Below are 20,051 nucleotides of genomic sequence, written 5' to 3'. Positions count from 1 at the left end.
TTGTATTTGGCTTCTAACTTGACCCCTTCATCCAAGCTGGTCCCTTCAACATTATCAAAGAGCTCCATGGTGAGACCTGAGTGGAATGGCTGCTACCCAGAAATGAGGCGAGAAACTTCCCAAGTTAGATAGTATAGTAGGTGACAGGTGCTTTTAAAAGAAATAGAAAAATGAAGTTAACTTTGAAAACATCCACTTTACATAATGCCTAAAAAGTTATATCTAGGAATTAAGCAAGGGTTTCTAACTAATCAATTCTGCATTCAGGTGACTATAATATAAATAGTAAAAGCAAATTTGGGTGACATCATTTATTTGAATAATCCCTTCTTAAAGATCTAAGAGGTGATTTACTTATCTTCAGCTCAAAAACCCTCAATCTTTGTTTCACTTCTTATCAAATTATATGAAGAAAATGAAGTACCCCGTAGGTAATGTCAGTCCTCACCCAGCTGTGTGTGGGCTGTGGGGTGTTGAGGGGATGCCAGGGGCAGGAAGCTTTGTGGCAAGTAACTTGCAGGGTCTTCAGGTTATAGGCAACTTCTAAAACACCCCCCAAACACTTTTGACTGTCCTCGACACTTTGAAAGCCAGGAAATCTCAGATAATATTTTGGAGACATAGGAGTACATTTAAGGAAAAACAAAAAAATCTGAATGTCAACATTTGAAGGAGGAAAAGAGAACTTTGTTCAAAATTCAGATAAAATATAAGAGCCATTCAGGAGTAGTAGTGCACACCTGTAGTCCCAGCACTTGGGAGGCTGTGGCAGAAGGATTACTTGAGCCTAGGATTTCAAGGCCTACCTGGACAACATAATTAGACGTTGTCTCAAAAAAGAAAAAAAAATCTTGCTTGATAGTAAAACACTATGAAGGTATAACATCTTTCCTAAAAAGTGCCATTATCTCCTCATGATAATGAAGACACACAGAATGAAAAAACAAAGTATAAGAAACAATTGGAGTAGGTCCAGATACACAAACATGTACAGGGCTGTAAGAAATAGGCTATAGTACATACCAAAATACAGAAAGTCAAATATTGTAAACATGGTTGTAGAACATTGTTTCAAAACAATAAGACCAATTTTTTGTATGTTTGTTTTTATATAGAGTGACAGAATTAATTACCTAATTTGACATGCCAAGGTGTGAGGGATAGGTACTTGTCTCTAGGGCACTGGGAGACTGTCTAAAAGTATAAACATGCACATATTTAATAAACAAAAAGGAGCCCCTACCTCTATAGGGCTACTTGGACCTGGAACCTATTGAGAACATTATCCCCCGCACCCAGCTCCACCACCATTTTCTGATGCTCAGACTGGGAAGGCTGAGACCTTCCTCAAGGGACCTGCAGGGCAGCTGTGAATGCACAGGTGCTGGGGAATCTTGTATGCCCCTGACTTGCTCGAGGGTGCCAAGACCAGGGTTATGTTCATACCAGAGTTAAATCTGTCCTTGTATCCTTTTGGTTTGCTTTTTTTGCACTTATAATGTGCACTTTAAAAAAATTATACTTTATCTCTTTCATTTGTACACATTTTTTAAATTAGGGGTTAATTTAATTTTTTTATACAGTTACATGAAACTTTTATTGTATTATTTTACTTTATAATCAGCACAGAAAAAGATATTTTATTCATTTTAATTTTTTAACCATCATTCTGTACTCTTGTTAATTTTAGTAATAGTGTAAAACATGTAATCTTTACAAACTGAAGTTTAGGTATGTTTTTTCTTGTCTTCATGATCCCATTGGCAATCCTCCTCTTGTGGCAGGCCTTTATTTGCTGCATCCCTGATCCCAAAATCAAACTGTATAGGAAGGATGATGGTGTTATTAGAATAAAATATTTCTAAGTAATTTAGAAGATTCCAAGCCAACATTCCACTGCTTGGCCCCAGCCATGTACAGATAAATGACAGGAAAGAGAGTGCTCTCTTTTGACCAGTACTTTTGATCTGACTTCCTCTTTGAGTGGGTGAGTAAACTGTTCATGTCAGTGCTATCTTTTGAAGACAATGTCAACTCCACCTGAATGATCTCAATAACCCAGGACACTGGTAAACATACTAGAAAGCTCCTAGGGATAGTTTGTTGATTGCCAGCTGCTGCCAGGCAGGCTGTGCGCTGTTTGGTTTTCTAGCTGGCCAAGGTATGCTCATTTGTCTAAAGTTGCCTCCAAGTGCAAGAGAAGTTTAGTGATCCCCAGGTGCTTACATTCTTTCACAAGGCAATTTTGTTCTTACCTCCTCATCAACAGAGTTGGCCTTGAGAGTTTTAAATATTTATTTTCAATAAAGACAGAGTCACAGACCATTTCTTAAGAAAACAGACTCTCCAGTACATTTTCCTATATTCTATTTCATTTATTTATAATTAAAACCCCAAACACAAGCTCCACAGTTACAAAGAAATTCTCAGTGTGTCCCAAGAGTTCTCTACTTTAAAAAAATCTCAAACCAAAAGGACACTATCCCTTCTCTTGACAAGGAGGAAGAAAAAATGAAGACTGCTATGGGAAGTCTTTCAGAGAAAAATGTTATTTATTTTTCATTGTTAATTATACTTTTGTTGCACATTTTGTTCTGGGATAAGTTTTCCATAACCTTTTTTTTTTTTTTAAAGAGAGAGTAAGAGAGGAGAGAGAGAGAGAGAGAGAGAGAGAGAGAGAGAGAGAGAGAATTTTTAATATTTATTTTTTAGTTCTTGGCGGACACAACATCTTTGTTGGTATGTGGTGCTGAGGATTGAACCCCGGGCCGCACGCATGCCAGGCGAGCGCGCTACCGCTTGAGCCACATCCCCAGCCCTCCATAACCTTTAAAGATAAAATTCCCTTTGTGTTTTTTGCTGTTGTGGTACACATGTATCTTTATTGGCATTGACTTTCATGTTAGGCAGGATATTTGAGTTTCCCGTTTGGAGCTATCTTCTCTCTCCTTATTTAGGGAATGACTATTCCACCTATATTGTCTAAGCTGGGGCCAGAATTCTTCTATAAAATACTCATGAATTCTTTCCTCTACATAACACATGTAGTTTTACCAAGACAGACATATGTAGTGTAGGCAAATGACACATAGGTTTACTAGAAGGAAAAAAACTACCCGCTCCCCAAGATTTCATTTACAACTATAAACTTCTTTGTTCTTTTCTTCCCCACCCCCAACAATCTACAGGATTAAGACAGAAAGAAGGGTGCCTTGGGAAGTAAGAAGCAGATCTAAAAGAAGTTGGCAGGATTATCAATAATGGGCATAAGAATAGAAAAAAAAAGACATAAAAGGAAATATAGTAAAAAGAGGAATTTTTTTGGGGGGGTACCAGAGATTGAACCCAGGGGTGCTTCACCACTGAGCCACATCTCAAGCCCTTTTTTATATTTTATTTTAGAGACAGGGTCTTACTGAGTTGCTTAGGATCTCGCTGAGTTGCTAAGTCTGGTTTTGAACTCGACCCTCCTGCCTCAGTCTCCCAAGCTGCTGGGATTACAGGTATGTGCCACTTTGCCCAGGCAAGACGAAAATTCTGACTTAGAGCTACTCAAAGGGGAAGTCAGAACAAGGGAAAGAAACATAAGATCATGATGCTTACAGGTAGGATCAATTCATTATGGCTAATGCCATACGCTTTTGTAATGCCAGCTTTAGGGAATGTGATGTGTGTGGCCTATGTAATTGCAGGTTAGTAAAGTGTTCATGTCAAAACTGAATATAAGATTGTAAACTGCACTTAGAGTTCTATAAAGAATTAACGTCTGCACTGCAGATGCCATTAGGGAAATGGAGCTCTCGAACTGTCAAACTTGTGTCGGGGAAGCCCAGTCACAGGAGTAGGACAATCATTTGTACCAAGTCTAAGACTCACTGAAAAGTAAAGCATTTGGGGTTTGGAGAAGATGCTGTGGAGAGGAAAGGAGAACCATCCTTTCCACACCCTAGTCAACAGGCTCAATCACCAACAGGCTGGATGCACAGATCACCAGCTAGGTGGCAAGACCCAGGACTTTGTTGACATCTTACAAACAGAATTCTACTTAGTGGCAGAAGTCTCCTTGCCTAGGGAATGGAGAGAGCTATACTTCACGATTCAGCTCCCCACCTCAGAACTCCTATAGGGGTCTTACGGGCAGGACTGTAGAGAGCAATACTTTCTTATCTCTAGAAAAGCACCCCAGTCCACAACAGGACCACAGTATGAAATTTTCTTAAATATACATAATAGAGATTAGCCTGTGGAAAGGCCCTCACAAAGGAAGAATGACACTGGAAAAGGCTGGGATATCAGAGAAAGTAAAGGCTCTGTCCTCAGACAGCTATACACAGTGGGTACGTGATAAATGATAACCAGTGTACAGCAAGAAAGAAAAGATGTTTGCTCATATTTTCTTCACTGTTCTTCTCATTCCTAAACATAGTCTTTCCCTAGCCAAATTTTCTATGTAATTAAAAATTTCAGAATATAGGGGACAGACCTGCATAGCAGGCTAAAGCTAGAACAGTCCCTGGGTTTAATGCTACTTTGTCCACTTACTGGACATGCAATCTCATGCAGACTCTGTGTGTACTTATTAGTTACTTATTAATGTATTTATCAGTTACTATACAGGGGCAATGATAAAACTATACTTCACTATACACTCTTTCCTTTAAGTGTTAAAATAAATTATTCACGTAATGCCCAGGATTCAGCATAGTGTCTGACAAATCAGTGTTCAAAATGGAATTTACTATAATTATTATTATTATTATTATTTCCACCACTACTACTACTACTACTACTACTACTACTTCTTCTTCTTCTTCTTCTTCTTCTTCTTCTTCTTCTTCTTCGTATTCTTATTCTTATTATTATTTGTAGAATAAAATAAGAAGGAATCATAATCACAGGATTATTAATGTGACATATGAGGAAAGTTCAAACAAAAATTTTATCATTATTATTTTTACCCCTCAAAGTCCCTGGATATTAACTTGTAGCTGAAGACATGAATGACCTGTGAAAAACACAAAAATGAACTGGAAATTCACAATGGAAGAAATCTGGCTTTTATGGTAGTTTTATATATATATATATATATATATATATATATATATATATATATATATATATAAAATAATAAAGGTAATAGGAGCCAATTTCAAGTTTTCTTAAACTCATAGTACCTAAGCTGTCACTGGACTATTTTTTAAAAAAACTAACCAGAGCATATCCAGAAAGTCTTCCTTGTAGGCAGCATATATAATTAAAGATATGTTCCAACTGAAGATACTGCTATAGTTTGGAATGTAAATATCACCCAAAGGCTCACATGTCAAAGGCTTACTCCTGGATTGGCACAGTTGGGAGGTTTTGTGTCTTAAAAGGTGGGGCCTACTGAGAGGTCTTCAGGTCACTGGGCCCTTGTGTTGAAGGGCACTGTGGGACCCCAGACCCTCCCTCTTCTTTACTTTTGCCTCCTGGCTATGAGATGAGAGTTTTTGCTCCGCCACCTGCTTCTCCCAACTTGAGCTCTTGCCACAAGCCCAAAAGCAATGGAGTCAACTAATCATGGACTGGAACCTCTAAAACTGTAAGCCAAAATAAACTTTTCCTCCTTATAAATTTATTATCCCAGGTCTTTTTATTATCATGGAAAAACTAACAGATATTAATAATATTCCCTTCATATTAATAATGAAGGGATTCATGCCACATATACTATTACAGTTCAGAATTATATTTTATCATTTTCTAAAAATGAGTCATGGAATCACTCTCTGTATTACACTTAATATACTTAATTATACTTAAAATTCTAATAAAAATTACCTAGAAAAAAAAAAAGAAATGCATCGGGAAGCCACCAAAGTATATTTTAACCAATCTGTAAAATTAAAATAAAAGTAATTTGTCCTCTTTTTCATTTCAACATTTTTACTATACTCTAGCATTACAGCACATTTACAAAAGTGTGTATTTAAACATTGAAAATGAGCTGGGGTCTGCTCAGTGGTAGAGTGCTTGCCTAGCATAGTGAGGCCATGGGTTCAATCACCAGGAATGCAAGCAACCAACAAATAAAAACATAACAAAACATCGCAAACATCTAATATTTCTACTTGAAAATTACTTTTTGGTTGGCCAAATTAATATACTAAAATTTGTCCAGGAAATTCCAACTGCATGGCAATCATGCTTAATTTCTTTTTAACATTTTTCTTCAACTCACTTGTGCAGCCATGCCAAAAAAAAAAAAAAGAAAGAAAATTTATATTAAAAGCCTTTCATTTTCATTCATTTGCTTATTAGTTTATTTAGAAATTAAATTTTGTTTTCAAAAACTGAAATACTGGCTTTTATAACTCTACCACCTAAGTGTGATGTTTCTTCTTTATGAGGAAATAAACTATTATGTTACACAAAAGAACAAGCAATAAAAGATCCTGGTTAAATAAGTTTTATAAAAACTGGAAAGTTTGCTCTATAGAGATGGGAAATTTTTTAAATATTTGAACATTGGAAAATACATCATTTAACACTGAAAGTATATATATTTAAGAAAATTCAATTATTTACTGAGGATGTAGAAGATATTTTAGGATGATTTAGTTCTAAAGGTCATCAAAAAACATTGAGCATCCTTGTGTTAAACATATATATTCCAAACCTGGTTGTAGCTCCAGCCAATAAGATGACAGATAAACTAACTTTCAATGATGGATTGGTACTCATGAGTCTAACATGTCTCCTATGAGAACTCACAGGCTGAGCAAGAATACATCCTTACAAGATCCTATTGATCTTATAAACATTGTGAATTAGAGAAATTCTGACATACACTATTTAATCCTCAGCTATATAAAACTGATCAGACATACAGAAATCTCTTATACTAGGAGTTAACATTAAGGATGGATTTTGAAAGTCCTAAATCAAATAGAAAATCAAATGTTTTATTGTATAAAACATAAGCAAAAAAGATGTTTAAGGTTAAATATTTTCTTTAGTAAAAAAAACAAAAAATCTTACTAAATCAAGTTTTTATTTTTTAAAAATAAGATGAATCTAAGGTTAAATATTTTCTTTAGTAAAAAAACAAAAAAATCTATCTTACTAGATCAAGTTTTTATTTTTAAAAAATAAGATGATAGAGGATTCTAGGAATTGAACCAATTAATTAATTCCAATAAATTTCCATATGCATCTAGATTTTATATAGTACAAGAATTAGTTTTTTATTGCTGCCACAATAAAGTCTCCATGTGTAAAATCACCACTGGCAAAATGTTCTTCTCCAGAGGTTCTACATGATTCCCATTTCCTTGCCTTTACCAACTTCTTGAAGCTGACTGCATTGCCAGGTTCATGTTCTACTTCCTCCATCTTCAAGGCCAGCAAAGTGGCATCTTCAAATCTCTCTCTGAGATTTGACCCCTACCTCTCTCTTCCACTTTCAAAGGCCCTTGTGATTACATTGCGTCTATCAGGATAAGCTCTGTAATTTTTCAGCTGATGTGAAACCTGGATTCTCCCCTGCTATGCAACCTAACACTCACAGGGATTGGATGTGGGGAACCTCTTGCGAGAGGGGCATTATTCTGTCTCAGATTTATATCTTTTTTCGGGGGTGGAGGTATAGGGGACTGAACCCAGGGACACTGAGCTATATCTCTGGGTTTTATTTTTATTTTTTACTTAGACAGGGTCTCACTGAGTTGTTTGTGGCCTCACTAAATGGCTGAGGCTGGCCTTGAACTTGCACTCTTCCTCTTCCTGTCTCAGCATTCCAAATTGCAGGGATTACAGGTAGGCATCACTGAGCTGGCCTCAGATATATATGTAAGCCTGTATCATTCAGTTAGAGTCAATAATTGCCTGAGTAAATTATCGATCTCTAATACTATTACTATCATCATCATCATTCGGAAAACAAATGTAAATTTTTTTTAAGTTTTTAATTTGAATTAGATCATCATACCTGCTCTCAATAAAGATATGCCAATTTGCCGAGCCTCTAACTTCTTTCCATTCATGCTTATACAACTTGGACACCCATCAACTGGTTTGATACCTTTGTTCTCAAAATCATTACCGCTCAATATACATATATTGTGCTTGAATAAAAATATTAAAATGTCACAAGATAATGTAACATACATTGCTTACTATATTTGTTAAATGTTATGGCCACAGTTCTTTTTTTTAAAAAAAAAAAACCTGACAACATATTTCACACTACAAGAAAAGACTCATTACCAAATACCATTTCACTAAGATTGACTTTACACACAAATTTTTTCAGGAAGAGTAATTCCAGAAATGTACATTACTAGCATTGGCATGGATTTTGGGGATACTGCATCCTGTTTTAGAAATGATGCAGAGGAAACCTGGCACAGAGATTTTTCCCAACTTGCCTAAAGTCACACATGTAATCTGAGACACAACTGCCTCCTGATAAAGTGCATTCTCACAATTATGATGCAGTTCTCATTACACACAAAATAAGGTCAGCTATGACACCTCTCTGTATTATACTGTAAGTTAATTGCTTTACCAACTTGCACTTCAAGGGATTACAGAAGTAGTATTGCATTGTTCTGTCTTATACACTATACAGATTAAGCCAAGGACCAAGTCCTACTAAGATGCTGAGTAAATTATACAGAATTTATAAAATATCACATAAGAAGGAGAAATGATACAAAGAAAGGAGAAGCTATGTTGACAACAAAAAATGATGAGCTTCAAATAGTGCAGATGAAATTTCCTGAAGACAAAGAAAATCTAATCAAGGACAAATATCACCCTGATTTTTAAACTTATTTCCTTCAAATATTAAATATATTATTAGTTTCCTTCAGATAACAGAACTGAAGTCCGTTTTTCAAAGTTATAGGGGGCACCTCTTATGTTATCAATAAAACTTTATTGTCTTGGTATCATAAAGGAGAATTAAAATCAACTTACTTGATGTAATAGGGCACTTTATTATGTGAAATGGATCTTTGCCACGGCAGCTGGACTGAAGCTGAGGAAACAAAGGGAGATGATTGGAAACACGGGTGACGCAAAAGCCTCTCACCTTAATGAAAAGCAACTGAATACAGTTTACAGCAAATCCAATGTGAGCAGCTTTGGTGTTTGAGCTGAATATCTATAATTAAGAAATGCACTAAGCCAAACAGAACAGTTCTGAGATTCATTTGAAGTGAGGGAAGAAACAACACCACTTCAATTTCTAATTCCAACTAACTGAACTGGATAAAAATACTTCCTCAAAACTCAGGTTTTATTGTTTATAATAACTATACTTTAAAACTTAGTGCCATCTGGAAATTGTATACATTTTATATTCAGACTAGATTTATATATCCAAACTAGATTTCTCCAGCCTAACTTTTCCAGATCACTAACAATATTCTTTACTTTGCATCATGATCACAGGCATGGTTATTGGATACAGATGGCATTTAAACAAATTCAAATACATGACATAAAGGAAAAATAAAAATAGGCAAAGGGTTGTAAAGAACCCAAGCAATCATCTGAGCAGAAGTGCAGATACTTTTTATCATCTGAAATGCACAGAAAGCATAGTCTTCTACTTTTGCAGCAAAAATTACTATGATTGAGATTGTATGTCTTTTAACTGAGTTGCTTGATTTTTTTACAATTCCATTTACTTTTTATTTATGAAAACTGTTTTTCCTACACTAATCCAATTATTTTATGACTTATTGAAGAACAGTAACACATGTGAATCTTGAACTATGAAAGAATTTTGCTAAGTGAACTAGTAAATAAAATCAAATACAAATTTGTAAATATCACTAGACCTTCATGTAGTCAGTTGTCCCAATGATTTTTTTTCTGAATTTCATATTACATTGATAGCTTACAAATATATAGCATTCTCAACTTTGCTAAGCAGTTTCAAACCTATCTTTTGTTGGAAAAGCCAGCAAGATACATATTAAAGTCCCATGTGATAGGGAGCTAAACTCATCAAAGTAAAATAACTTTCCAATGAGTGTTAACTATGAAACACAGGGTGGAGCTCAGATGGGACCTCAATACTTCTGAATACTAGTCCACCAGGTTTTCTTCCTCTTTTTACACGTAAGCACTCCCTTCTCCAACAGGGTCCATGAAAGTACAAAAAGGGGATGAAAATGAGGAACTAGGTACATTAAGTTTCTCATTAGCACCAACCTCATTTCAGTGTTGGACCAGGCTAATGGGTCAGTTTTTCTGTTGTGCCTAACTAGACAGGCTTCTTTTATAACAGTGGCTAAACTCCAAAAAATATAATAAAGCCAAAGATTGTAAGCAGCAAGGGATAATAATTATAAAATTTACTAATTGGGATTTTGTTTATACTTCTCCATTCATTTTAATAATTGTTTCGATTTGAGTAACTTCCATTTCCTGGGACCATCAGCACTAGACAATAAAAGGCCATGTGCTTGAATTTCACAATATTTCATTTATTAAAGAATGTGAGCTTAATTTCTTTAATGAAAGAGTCGGTGTGAGGTGAAAATGTAGGGTTTCATTAATGTAAACAGATAACTGATCTTTAGAATTTACAGTCTCAATTATTTTTGTCAATTCCCCTTTAATTTTGTGTTTTACATGCTATTAAGTTTAAGAAATCTGGAGTACTTAATACCTAATGAGTATACTGTAAATTTATTTATATTATCAATACTGATGATACTCAAACTAAAAAACGCATCCTGACCCAGAATACCAGGAAGGACTACATATTGATCAAAGGTGGAATACCTCACGGCTCAACTTTGAGAAGCTAAAGAGGAGTATGTGTGAATGACAGAGGAAGATTCTCACAATTGTGACAGAAGAGGTCTACCTCTAATCTGAATTAAAGCAGTAAAAAGGATTAAAAGGAAATACAAATGTAATCAATTTAGTTGAGACATGGAATTATACTTCATTTTTCTCTGTGGTTATTGATATAAAGAAGTTGTCATGATTGAGAAACACACTTTGCCCTCAGTTTTAAACTTTACTCAAATGGAATTAAACAAATTGCTTTCTTACATATATTTGCCAAAGGAAATGAAAGAAAAGGAGTTAATATTTACTGAAAGCATTTGTGCCAAGAACTGAGCTAGCTTCTTTGTGTACTTGATATGCTTTTTCATTTAATTCTCAAGGTAATCAGAGGATAGATATTGGTATTTTAAGACCAAGAAATTAACTTTCAGAAATTCACAGGTCTTATAAAAGGCAGAGTGAAAATTTAAACTCAATCTGGGTAACTCTAAATTCTAGACTCTTTAGTATCCTCAGCAGTGAATAATAAATAAAATATGAGCTCAGATTATTTATTTAAGATCTCATGGACTGTACATAAAATTAAAAATTCCAGCTGGAGACTATTTCATAAAAATCTACATATGTGCTTTGCTAAATCCGTAATACTTGCCCAGAAAAATAGCTGAGTATGAATGCAGCAAGTCTAATAAACCAAAATATTCTCATTTAAAGATTTATAGAGAATTTTTTTGTAACTTTAAAAGTTACAGGTGTGGTTTAAACCAATAAGCACTTTTATGAAGGAAAAAATCATTAATATCTTAAAATATAAAAGTGGATTTTTTTGTGTGAAAAGGTCCTAATCTTTGCACATGTCAAAACAATGGTGACATAATACTATATTACTTATCATAACAAATGGCCAGGTGCAAAACCATATCTAGAAACAAACTCATTTGTGTTTCCCTTCAACTATCTAACAGTTATTATCACACTGTAACAAATAATAAGCAATAAATAACACCTTAATTGGTGTTAATATCTCCTTACATAACAAAAGAACATGACTTCTCCAGTGAAAGTGGAAGAATATGCTAATTCAATTCATTCAATTAACGATTACTCAAATTTATTAGTACTTACTAGAGAGAAAATGCTGAGAGGATGGTCCAAAATCTCTATGGGCCTCCTGAAGCTGTTTCAGGTGATCCTCCACAGAAACCTACACAAACACACACATGCCAGATGAAATAACTTGATTTTAAGACAATGTCTTTAATAATATTCTTGATTTAAGTACTACAGTAAGTGATGCTATCATCCAAGATATTACTGACTATATAGATTCCTTCTCTACCTCTGGTATCAAAATATCAGTATGACCATCAACTTCTGGTATCTAGTAACAGTTATTAATGCCAGGTACTCTTTCAAGAAATTTCTATGAATAAACCCTTTTGATTCTCTCAAAAAAAATTAGATAAGTATTCTTTTGTTACCATTTTACAAATGAAGAAACTGAGACACAAAGACTTATCCAAGAAGTTAAAAATAGCAATGCTAGCATTCATACCCTGGTCATCTGGTGCCAGAATCCATGCCCTGTTAAGATAACCCCTTCTCAGGCAGTATGCAGCTTCTAAGGCACCTTAAGTCAAGGTATGGTCATGGGATCAGAGACTACTCATCTGTCTTTTATTTTAAAAAATGGTAAAAAGTAATATGGAAAGTACATAAAAAAGAAGCCTACAGTACTCCAACAGGAAAAAATAGATGGATAGATATGTATGCAGACAATAGAGAGATGAATGACTGAGTGAAATGAAAGAAAAGAAACACAAAACATAAAGACAGGTAAGTATGGAATGTCTTCTGATTTTCTGAAAAGTTTGCATCTGATCATTTCTACCTGGGAATAGGAAACCAGTAGACTGAGGTCCTCTATGCTTGCACAGAGTCTACCATGAGTTCTCCACACTATAAAAATGCAAAGTTGTTATACTGAGAAATTAAACGCATATCAATAATGATTGCACACAGCCTACTGACATTTCTATTTCCGTTTCCCTGTTCTTTGTCTATGCAGTGCTAGTCAGCTGATCCATGTAGACTGACAACCTTATTTTCAGCTGCCTTTAAATGAAACTTGTGTTTATACTGAAGACCTGAATCAGTCAGCTGTTATTAGTGGGCAACTTGTGTGTGTGTGTCTCAGTGGGCAGCTCTGGTTTCTCCTGGTTAGTTATTTAAAATGCTTTAGAATGTACTTTATTAAGATAAAAAAAAATCAAAAGACATACTTTCTGAGTAAAGATGCTATTCCTGAAATTTAATGACACAACCTGCTAGCATACCTTTTTCTCTTCTTATCCAACCTACAACTAACATCCAAGCTCTAGCAGTTACCAGGATCACAGGAAAGAGAGAGCATTCTTTAAAAAGAATGCTCTTTTTAAAACATAACATATACCCATAAAAGAAACAGAATGAGAAGTGAATCATGATGGGCTACAGGACTCTGCACATGAAGATAATGAATTACAGAAATAGAGCAGAAGAAAAAAGAATAAAGGTCAAACATTTCTGTAAGCATATATGAGTTTAATTGATTGTTGTCTTACTAATCCCAGATTATTAACACTTTTTGTGAACATAGAAAAGTCTGTGAAAAACTGCACACTCATTTCTTACCTCTTCAATTACATTAAAAAAATGCAAACCATTGGGTATTTTGATATTTGAATTAATAGAAGAAACCTACTATACTATATTATACCTTTCAAATAAAATGCATTGAAATTACATGCTCATGTTGTTAGATACCTTAGGCCCAGACTATACAGAAAATTAGTAAGAATTATTTCTCCAATCTTATACTCATATTAACCTACTAATTTTCAGAGGGGAAATGTGATTATTATGATTTCTGGGGACTGGCCACTAAATGTAACACAGTGCACCAAGACTGAGCCATAAATTCTTAATTGGCATGTAGAGTTGTATAGTGGTTTGCCAATGGTGATACCTGGGGACACTCAAAAGAGGTGTCTGTGGTAATTAAATCTAAAATGAGCAAGTAAGGTCTAAAGCCATTAAAACAACTGCAATAGAACAGCTCAGCTCTAAGAGCTAAAGTTTTTTTAATGTGCTATCTGGAAAAACTAATGCATGATACCTAAATAGCAAAGCAGTCAAAAGAAAAAGAATGAAAGCTTTCTTAATTTTTCAAAAGAAAAATAATACAAAATTAAGGTAAGAGAAATGACTCTTTATGAACCATTCTAGGGAAAATATTTCTGTGGCCTTCTATAGATTCCAATAACTGTGATTTATTTGATCCTATACAATTCTCTGTAAATACCATATTGAAAGCACATAAAAATTGTATTAAAATCTATATTCATACATAAATGAGGTGCTTGGATTCAAGATACCGAAAGACAAATTCTTAATGTTCTCACTTGTTCAATTCATTATCAGATACCATCAAGAGAGAGATGACAAGATGTGGTGGAATGTGAGGTGGGGTTTAAAGAGAACCCAGGTTGCGAGCTGTATCATGAAGAGGATAAGCTGATACCTGTAAAAGTTTCCATCGCATATTAAGGTCATCCAGCTGGCGAGACATCTTAAGAGATGGATGCAGGTCAAGTGGAGATAGTTGGCTGGACAAATCGTTCACTGCTTTAACTTTTAAGTTGATTGGTGCAATTTCTTCTCTAAACGCCTGGAAGAAACAGACCCCCCCCCAACAAACACACACACAAAATACATCATTGGAAAAGACTATAACAAAAGCTAGAGTTTCAACTTTCTATCACAGACAATGGTAAGGTCCGATCAGATCTGTCAACTGGAGTTGCCCACTAAGTAACAGCGGTTTATTCAGGTCTTCAGTAACTCGAATGGCCCGCCAGAGTCACGCTTTATAACACAGAGCCTTTCAATATGTGTGCGAAGGGAAAAATTATAATGCAGCCTCATGTAGATGATTATGCATATGCTTCATAGTCCTTATTGAATGTAAATCTGAATGGAAGATATTTGGCTTTATTGTCTACTTTACTAATTTCTAGTCTAAATTGTATCTTTCATTTTCTTTCATACTCCTCCTTTCTATTTTAATATGGTGACAATATTTTCTTCATCTGATTCAGTAAGTTAATTTCAATGTGTTTTCACTTATAATCAAGTTAGAAGGTCAGTGAAAACAACTTTCCTGATCAAAGCCCATGCCCAGTCCACACTGCAGAAGTAGGCTCTGTCCCTTTCAGTCGTGGATAGCCACTGTCTGTGATTGGTGGCGGGCAAGAGGAGCAGAGCTGATAGGAAAAGAGGCAAATGAGTCCAAGAACTGACAGTTGGCTCTCTGAGCACAGCAGAGAGAGCTAGTAGGTGTGGGTGTCAGGGATGTATGAGAACAGGGGAAGAAAAAGAATTTTGGAGCAATGACTGTCTTTGAGAACAAATAATGAGAAGGTTTTTCTCCATTCTCCACATAATCACACCTACTTCTATGTTACATTCCCCTTTCCCAATGAGTCAAGAGGTCCTGTGGATCCTTTTAAAGACTCATCCTAGGTCCTCTACCCCTCAAGAAAATTCTGAGGCCTCTCCATCTACAGCCTTTCCTAAAGACCCCTTTCCTGTGTTCTTGGGACATTCTCTCTGGTCTCTTGAACTCAGTTAGGACTATAAGCAAACACACAAATTGGGGTTTAGGGTGGGCCATTTTGATTGGCTAAGGCCATTCTGAAAGAATTGTTAAACATTTGAATATCAACCCTTATCAGAGCACTTACTGCCTCCAACAAAGAAAGAGAAGCTTGTCTGGAACAGCATTCGGCCCAATACTTGCAATGCAGGAGGACAGAATTCATTTCTATTGATATAGGCCTCCAAAAATGATGTTGAGGTGAGATTAAGCCAGTACAGAATGGTGAAAAGAGCTGTGTCATTTTAATTCTGGTATAATAAGCATCTATTAGCACTAGCCCTCTGGTTTTATCACATCTCCATTCCCCTCTCCTTACAGGCATGTACTTATGAAGGCTTTGTTATTTTTTTCCTTTGCCACTCGAAGTTGAGTTAATAAAATAAGATTAAAAAATCACAGTGTTCTGAAGAAAATAAAGATTTGTTAACACTATAGTGTTAAGACTATAGTCTTAATTCAGCTTCTTCCTGGTACTTATAAAAAGAAAACTTTCTTCCCTCCTTCCCTCTTTTCTTCTTTCAAGCTTTTCTTGTTACCTTCCATAACTCCCCCTTTCTACAGCATGCCACCCCAAAACATGCTACTTTGACATATTTTGAACTAAAAATACTTAAAAAAAAATAGCAGGTAAAAAAGTGTACTCTGACCCTCCAATGTTTCTTCCTGAAAGTAGGAGACAAGCCCTCATGGAAAATGCTGAGCAAGAGGAAAGTAGTTTTTATCATCAATGATGAAGATTCAGATTATCAAAATTCTGCACAGCAGACTTTGTTAAAGTAACTCATCCTCCTTTAGTTTCCCCACATAATTTAATCAATTTCCACAACTGCTTCATTTTAATCAATTTAAAATGAAATTATTTAGGTTTTGCCAGTTCTTTGGGTCTTCAGAGTCCCAAGAGAAATGGCCAAAACCCTACATACACCAACATATAAAAAGCAGGAGGAATAAAAGAAACCCAAAAAGACATGTGAATTACTGCAGTACAGAAAGAGAAGGAGTTTTGTGGCAGTTTTTGTCTATTCTTGCAGATGCTGGTCTTTCATGGATGACAGAATGTGCACACAGAGTTAGAAGCACAAATTACAGTTACATTAACAGAAAAGCAGTTGTGTGGTAAGAGAGGCCTTATAGTTCCATAAAGGATTTACAATTAATACTGAAGTATGGGACAGAGGGAAGTGTGGGTGACGGTAGGGAAAGGCCTAGGGTTCCTCTAAGATTCTGTTTGAAAAAATTGTGGGACTCAAACCTCCATTTACATGGAAAAGCTAGAGAAACTGGGTTCCTCCAGTCATGATGTTTACTGTGTATATCAGTATTCTCTCCGTGGATACCTTGGAAGACTTCAGAAATGGAATCAGCTTTTTAAATCAATGTCTCCTCATTTTTAGGTATCAAAGATTACCAATGAATATCTAGAAAGTACTCTGAGATTTATATAATTTTAACCAATAACTAGTTTTATTTCAAGAGGTAATAAAGGGCTTTTAAAAATAGATTATAACTTTAAGACAGGTGTTTTAAATCTGAAAGAACAATAAAGAGTTTAAATGTTTTCTCTCTAATAATGTTTTTCTACAGCAATCTGGAAGTGAGAACATGAAAAGAACTTTGACAAACAAGGTTTTTTGAGTTTTGTTTTATGACCAAGAGGACTCTTTTATCAAGAAAGTTTATCTTTTGCTTTTTAAGAGTTTCCAAATTAAAGGGCTTGAAATAAAACAAGTTGTAAATGCTTTCAGAAATGCCATGTGTTCTAGGATAAAGAACCAATTTATCATGTTTTGACGGCATTTTTCTTATAAGAGAATAAGAGTCTATGTGGCCCTCCTTGCTATAAAAACAGAAACATCTGCCAGTATCAAAGGTGCTAACTGCAGCTTGTTGGCAGGTGTGAATCTCAACCGTCTCCTGGTGGAAGGTGTATATTCTGCAAACAAGAATGATTAAGGACAATTTTAGGGAGTTGAAATTATTTGATTATCCCCAAAGATTTTGGTATCCAGTTGCTTTGACATATTTTTAATATTTAGCAATAATCAGTACTTATTTTTCTCCAGCTGCAGCTTTAACAGTATTTGGGGTACACTTTAAGTACCTGTAAAATATCACAGATGTTGGATTTATTTTATTTGGCTTAATGACACTTAATGAGTTCTTATTTTCTTTCCTCCCAATAAGATTGCAAAATATTTTAATCCACAGTGTACTTCTTTCAATTAAAATATTAACTGTTTCTTCTCTCACTTTTCCATGTAAATGGAGGTTTGAACAAAAGGATTTGGATATAGAGGTAGGTTAATTCCTTTAAACAAATAAGATTTACAACTCCCAAACTTTGGGGACTGTAATAATTCCAGATACAATTTTTATTTTTCCTCCAACACTATCATTGTGTCTTATACACTGAAACTTTCAAATTCAAATGGGTAAATTCCTGCTCTAAAATATGTGCAACAAATATACTTTTTTAGAAACCACTGACTTAAGGATTTCTAATTCTTAAACCATCTATAACAATAAAAGAATTGTGCAATTTCCAGAGGAACTATCTTAATGGCTGTGTTTTCAGTATGCTCTTTTAAACTTATATCCATTTATGGAAATGGTTTTAGGACACTAAGGTTGTTGGAAGAGGCCTATTTAATTCAGGGTAGAGGGACACTTAATATAACTACATTGAAAAGTAGCAAACATCATAACTATTTTTTTATGTTTAAAATTTACCATGTAACTTTTAGAGCTTTAAATTCAAATAGTCTGTCAATTTTGTGTTTAAACTGCATTAGTATGAGAGAGGTCTTTGAAATGAAAGAGTAGAACAACAGCAAAAAATCAAATAAAACACATGAGAACTACCACTGCATAGCTACATTCAGTTTGAGCAATTACCTTCAGCTTGTTATCTATAAAATAGGCATGATAATAACAACTGTCTCCTTGGGTTGGTATAAAGATTAAAAGAGACACACATGTAAATTGGCTAAGAACAATTCTTGGCACATAGTAAGCCTTGATAAATGCTAGCTATTGTTATCCTTTTGTCTACAAAGACATGTATTTACTTACGTAATTTGCCTAAGTATTCATTCAATTTTTCAGGTCTTCTATCTTTCAGCCACATGCATATAAAGGAAGAATGTCTTCCAATAGCTATACACAAAAGACATGTAATTTTTGCAATAAAAATTCCATGTGTACTGGATATTGTTAGAGGAACACTTAAGTTTTCCTTGTCTTATTTTTTGATTTGATTCATGACTACCTAACATATAGTTTAATATAGTACTACAAAACCTACTACACTCTAAATCTGTTATTTGTGTCTCTTCTAACCTTCATTATGTTTTTCTCTGGAGATATTCTAGAAGTGGGAACCAAAGAGTAGATTGTGGGTCTAACACCTTACCTGGGCATTCCTAACAATGAGTGGAATTATAGCCAAACTCATCCTTCACTAATATACTCAGACAACAAGATAAAGTTTATAGATGAGAATTTCCAGTAAAACTGCATGTTTTTGATTAAACCTCTAAATCCAACTACCAGTTCCCAGGAGATATGGAGTAGAGGAAGCCACGGGGCATACCACGTGGACACAACCTTGCAGAATAAGGCAGTGAGCAACCCTACAAAGCAAATATTTGTTTCTTCAACAAATAAACTGGAAGTGAAGGAAAAAAAAGGAAGAAAGGGTTAATCTGAACATTAAAAGGAACTTGAAAAATACTTTTTTAAAAAAGCAGGTATACCTAATCCACACAGTTTAGGGACGAACAGTTGGTGAAAATACATTTTTTTTTAAGTAAATTATCACAAAAGTCACCTGTGAGGTTACTGAGGGAAGGGTTCAGACTGCAAGCAATACGTGGAAAACATCTGTCACAACTCAACCTGGGTTGGGGTTGCAGTGGTGTTGCCTTTAAAACTCCCTTATAACAGTTCATATCCCTGGCTCTCTCTATTTGAGTTATATTTGATAATAAAACATTCTTTAAAAATTCTTTGTCAAAGGCTGCGATGCTGACCATGGTTTTTTCGATGTGATCCTGCAGTGAGTCGATGAGCAAGTCACCGACTGGCTTCCAGCCATTCCGCACAGCCTCTGCCTCCTTCATGTCCACATCCAGGTCATCCATGGCACCCTGCAGGTCTCTGAGTTTCTCCAATGCTTTGTCCACTTGCTTTTGCCAGTTGCTAGAGACAGCATTTAGACTTTCCCACTTCTCTTTGACTTCAGAAGACTGCTTACGCATGGCTTTGGCAATCTTCTGGGCTCTCTCCTCGGGAGTCAATTCTGAGATTGGAATAAATAAACAAACAAGAAAGGAATAGTAGTTGGGTAGTCAAGTTGTCTGACCAGTTGTACATTCTTTATAGCCAAATCCAAATTTCACCTTTCACTGGGTTACTATCAGAGTATATGGAGACAAGGTTACAATGGTCAGGATATTTCTCCACATTTTCACACTAATTCACCTAAACATACACTCAAAGGAAGGAGAAAATGGTTACTTAGATTAATAAATGACCTAGAGTTTTCAGTGACTTCTGA

General features: G+C 35.1%; 1 protein-coding gene across 7 annotated transcripts in view; it reads right to left on the bottom strand.

The window, feature by feature from the left end:
• The window catches only part of UTRN (utrophin), a 529,451-nt gene that overhangs the window by 80,468 nt on the left and 428,932 nt on the right, over window positions 1–20,051 (bottom strand). For all 7 annotated transcript variants that reach the window (XM_081294420.1, XM_081294421.1, XM_081294422.1 and 4 more), the window contains 4 exons: window positions 19,525–19,793; window positions 14,357–14,503; window positions 11,920–11,998; window positions 8,962–9,022 (listed from right to left, as the gene is read on the bottom strand). In XM_081294420.1, coding sequence (XP_081150546.1) covers window positions 8,962–9,022; window positions 11,920–11,998; window positions 14,357–14,503; window positions 19,525–19,793 — 556 coding nt within the window. The remainder of the gene's footprint in view (window positions 1–8,961; window positions 9,023–11,919; window positions 11,999–14,356; window positions 14,504–19,524; window positions 19,794–20,051) is intronic.

This window comes from Spermophilus citellus (assembly GCF_964194105.1).
Source record: "Spermophilus citellus genome assembly, chromosome: 5".
NCBI classification, from domain to species: Eukaryota; Metazoa; Chordata; class Mammalia; order Rodentia; family Sciuridae; genus Spermophilus; species Spermophilus citellus.
The sequence above is the reverse complement of the archived record's forward strand: the minus strand, read 5'-3'. Positions and strand labels throughout refer to the sequence as shown.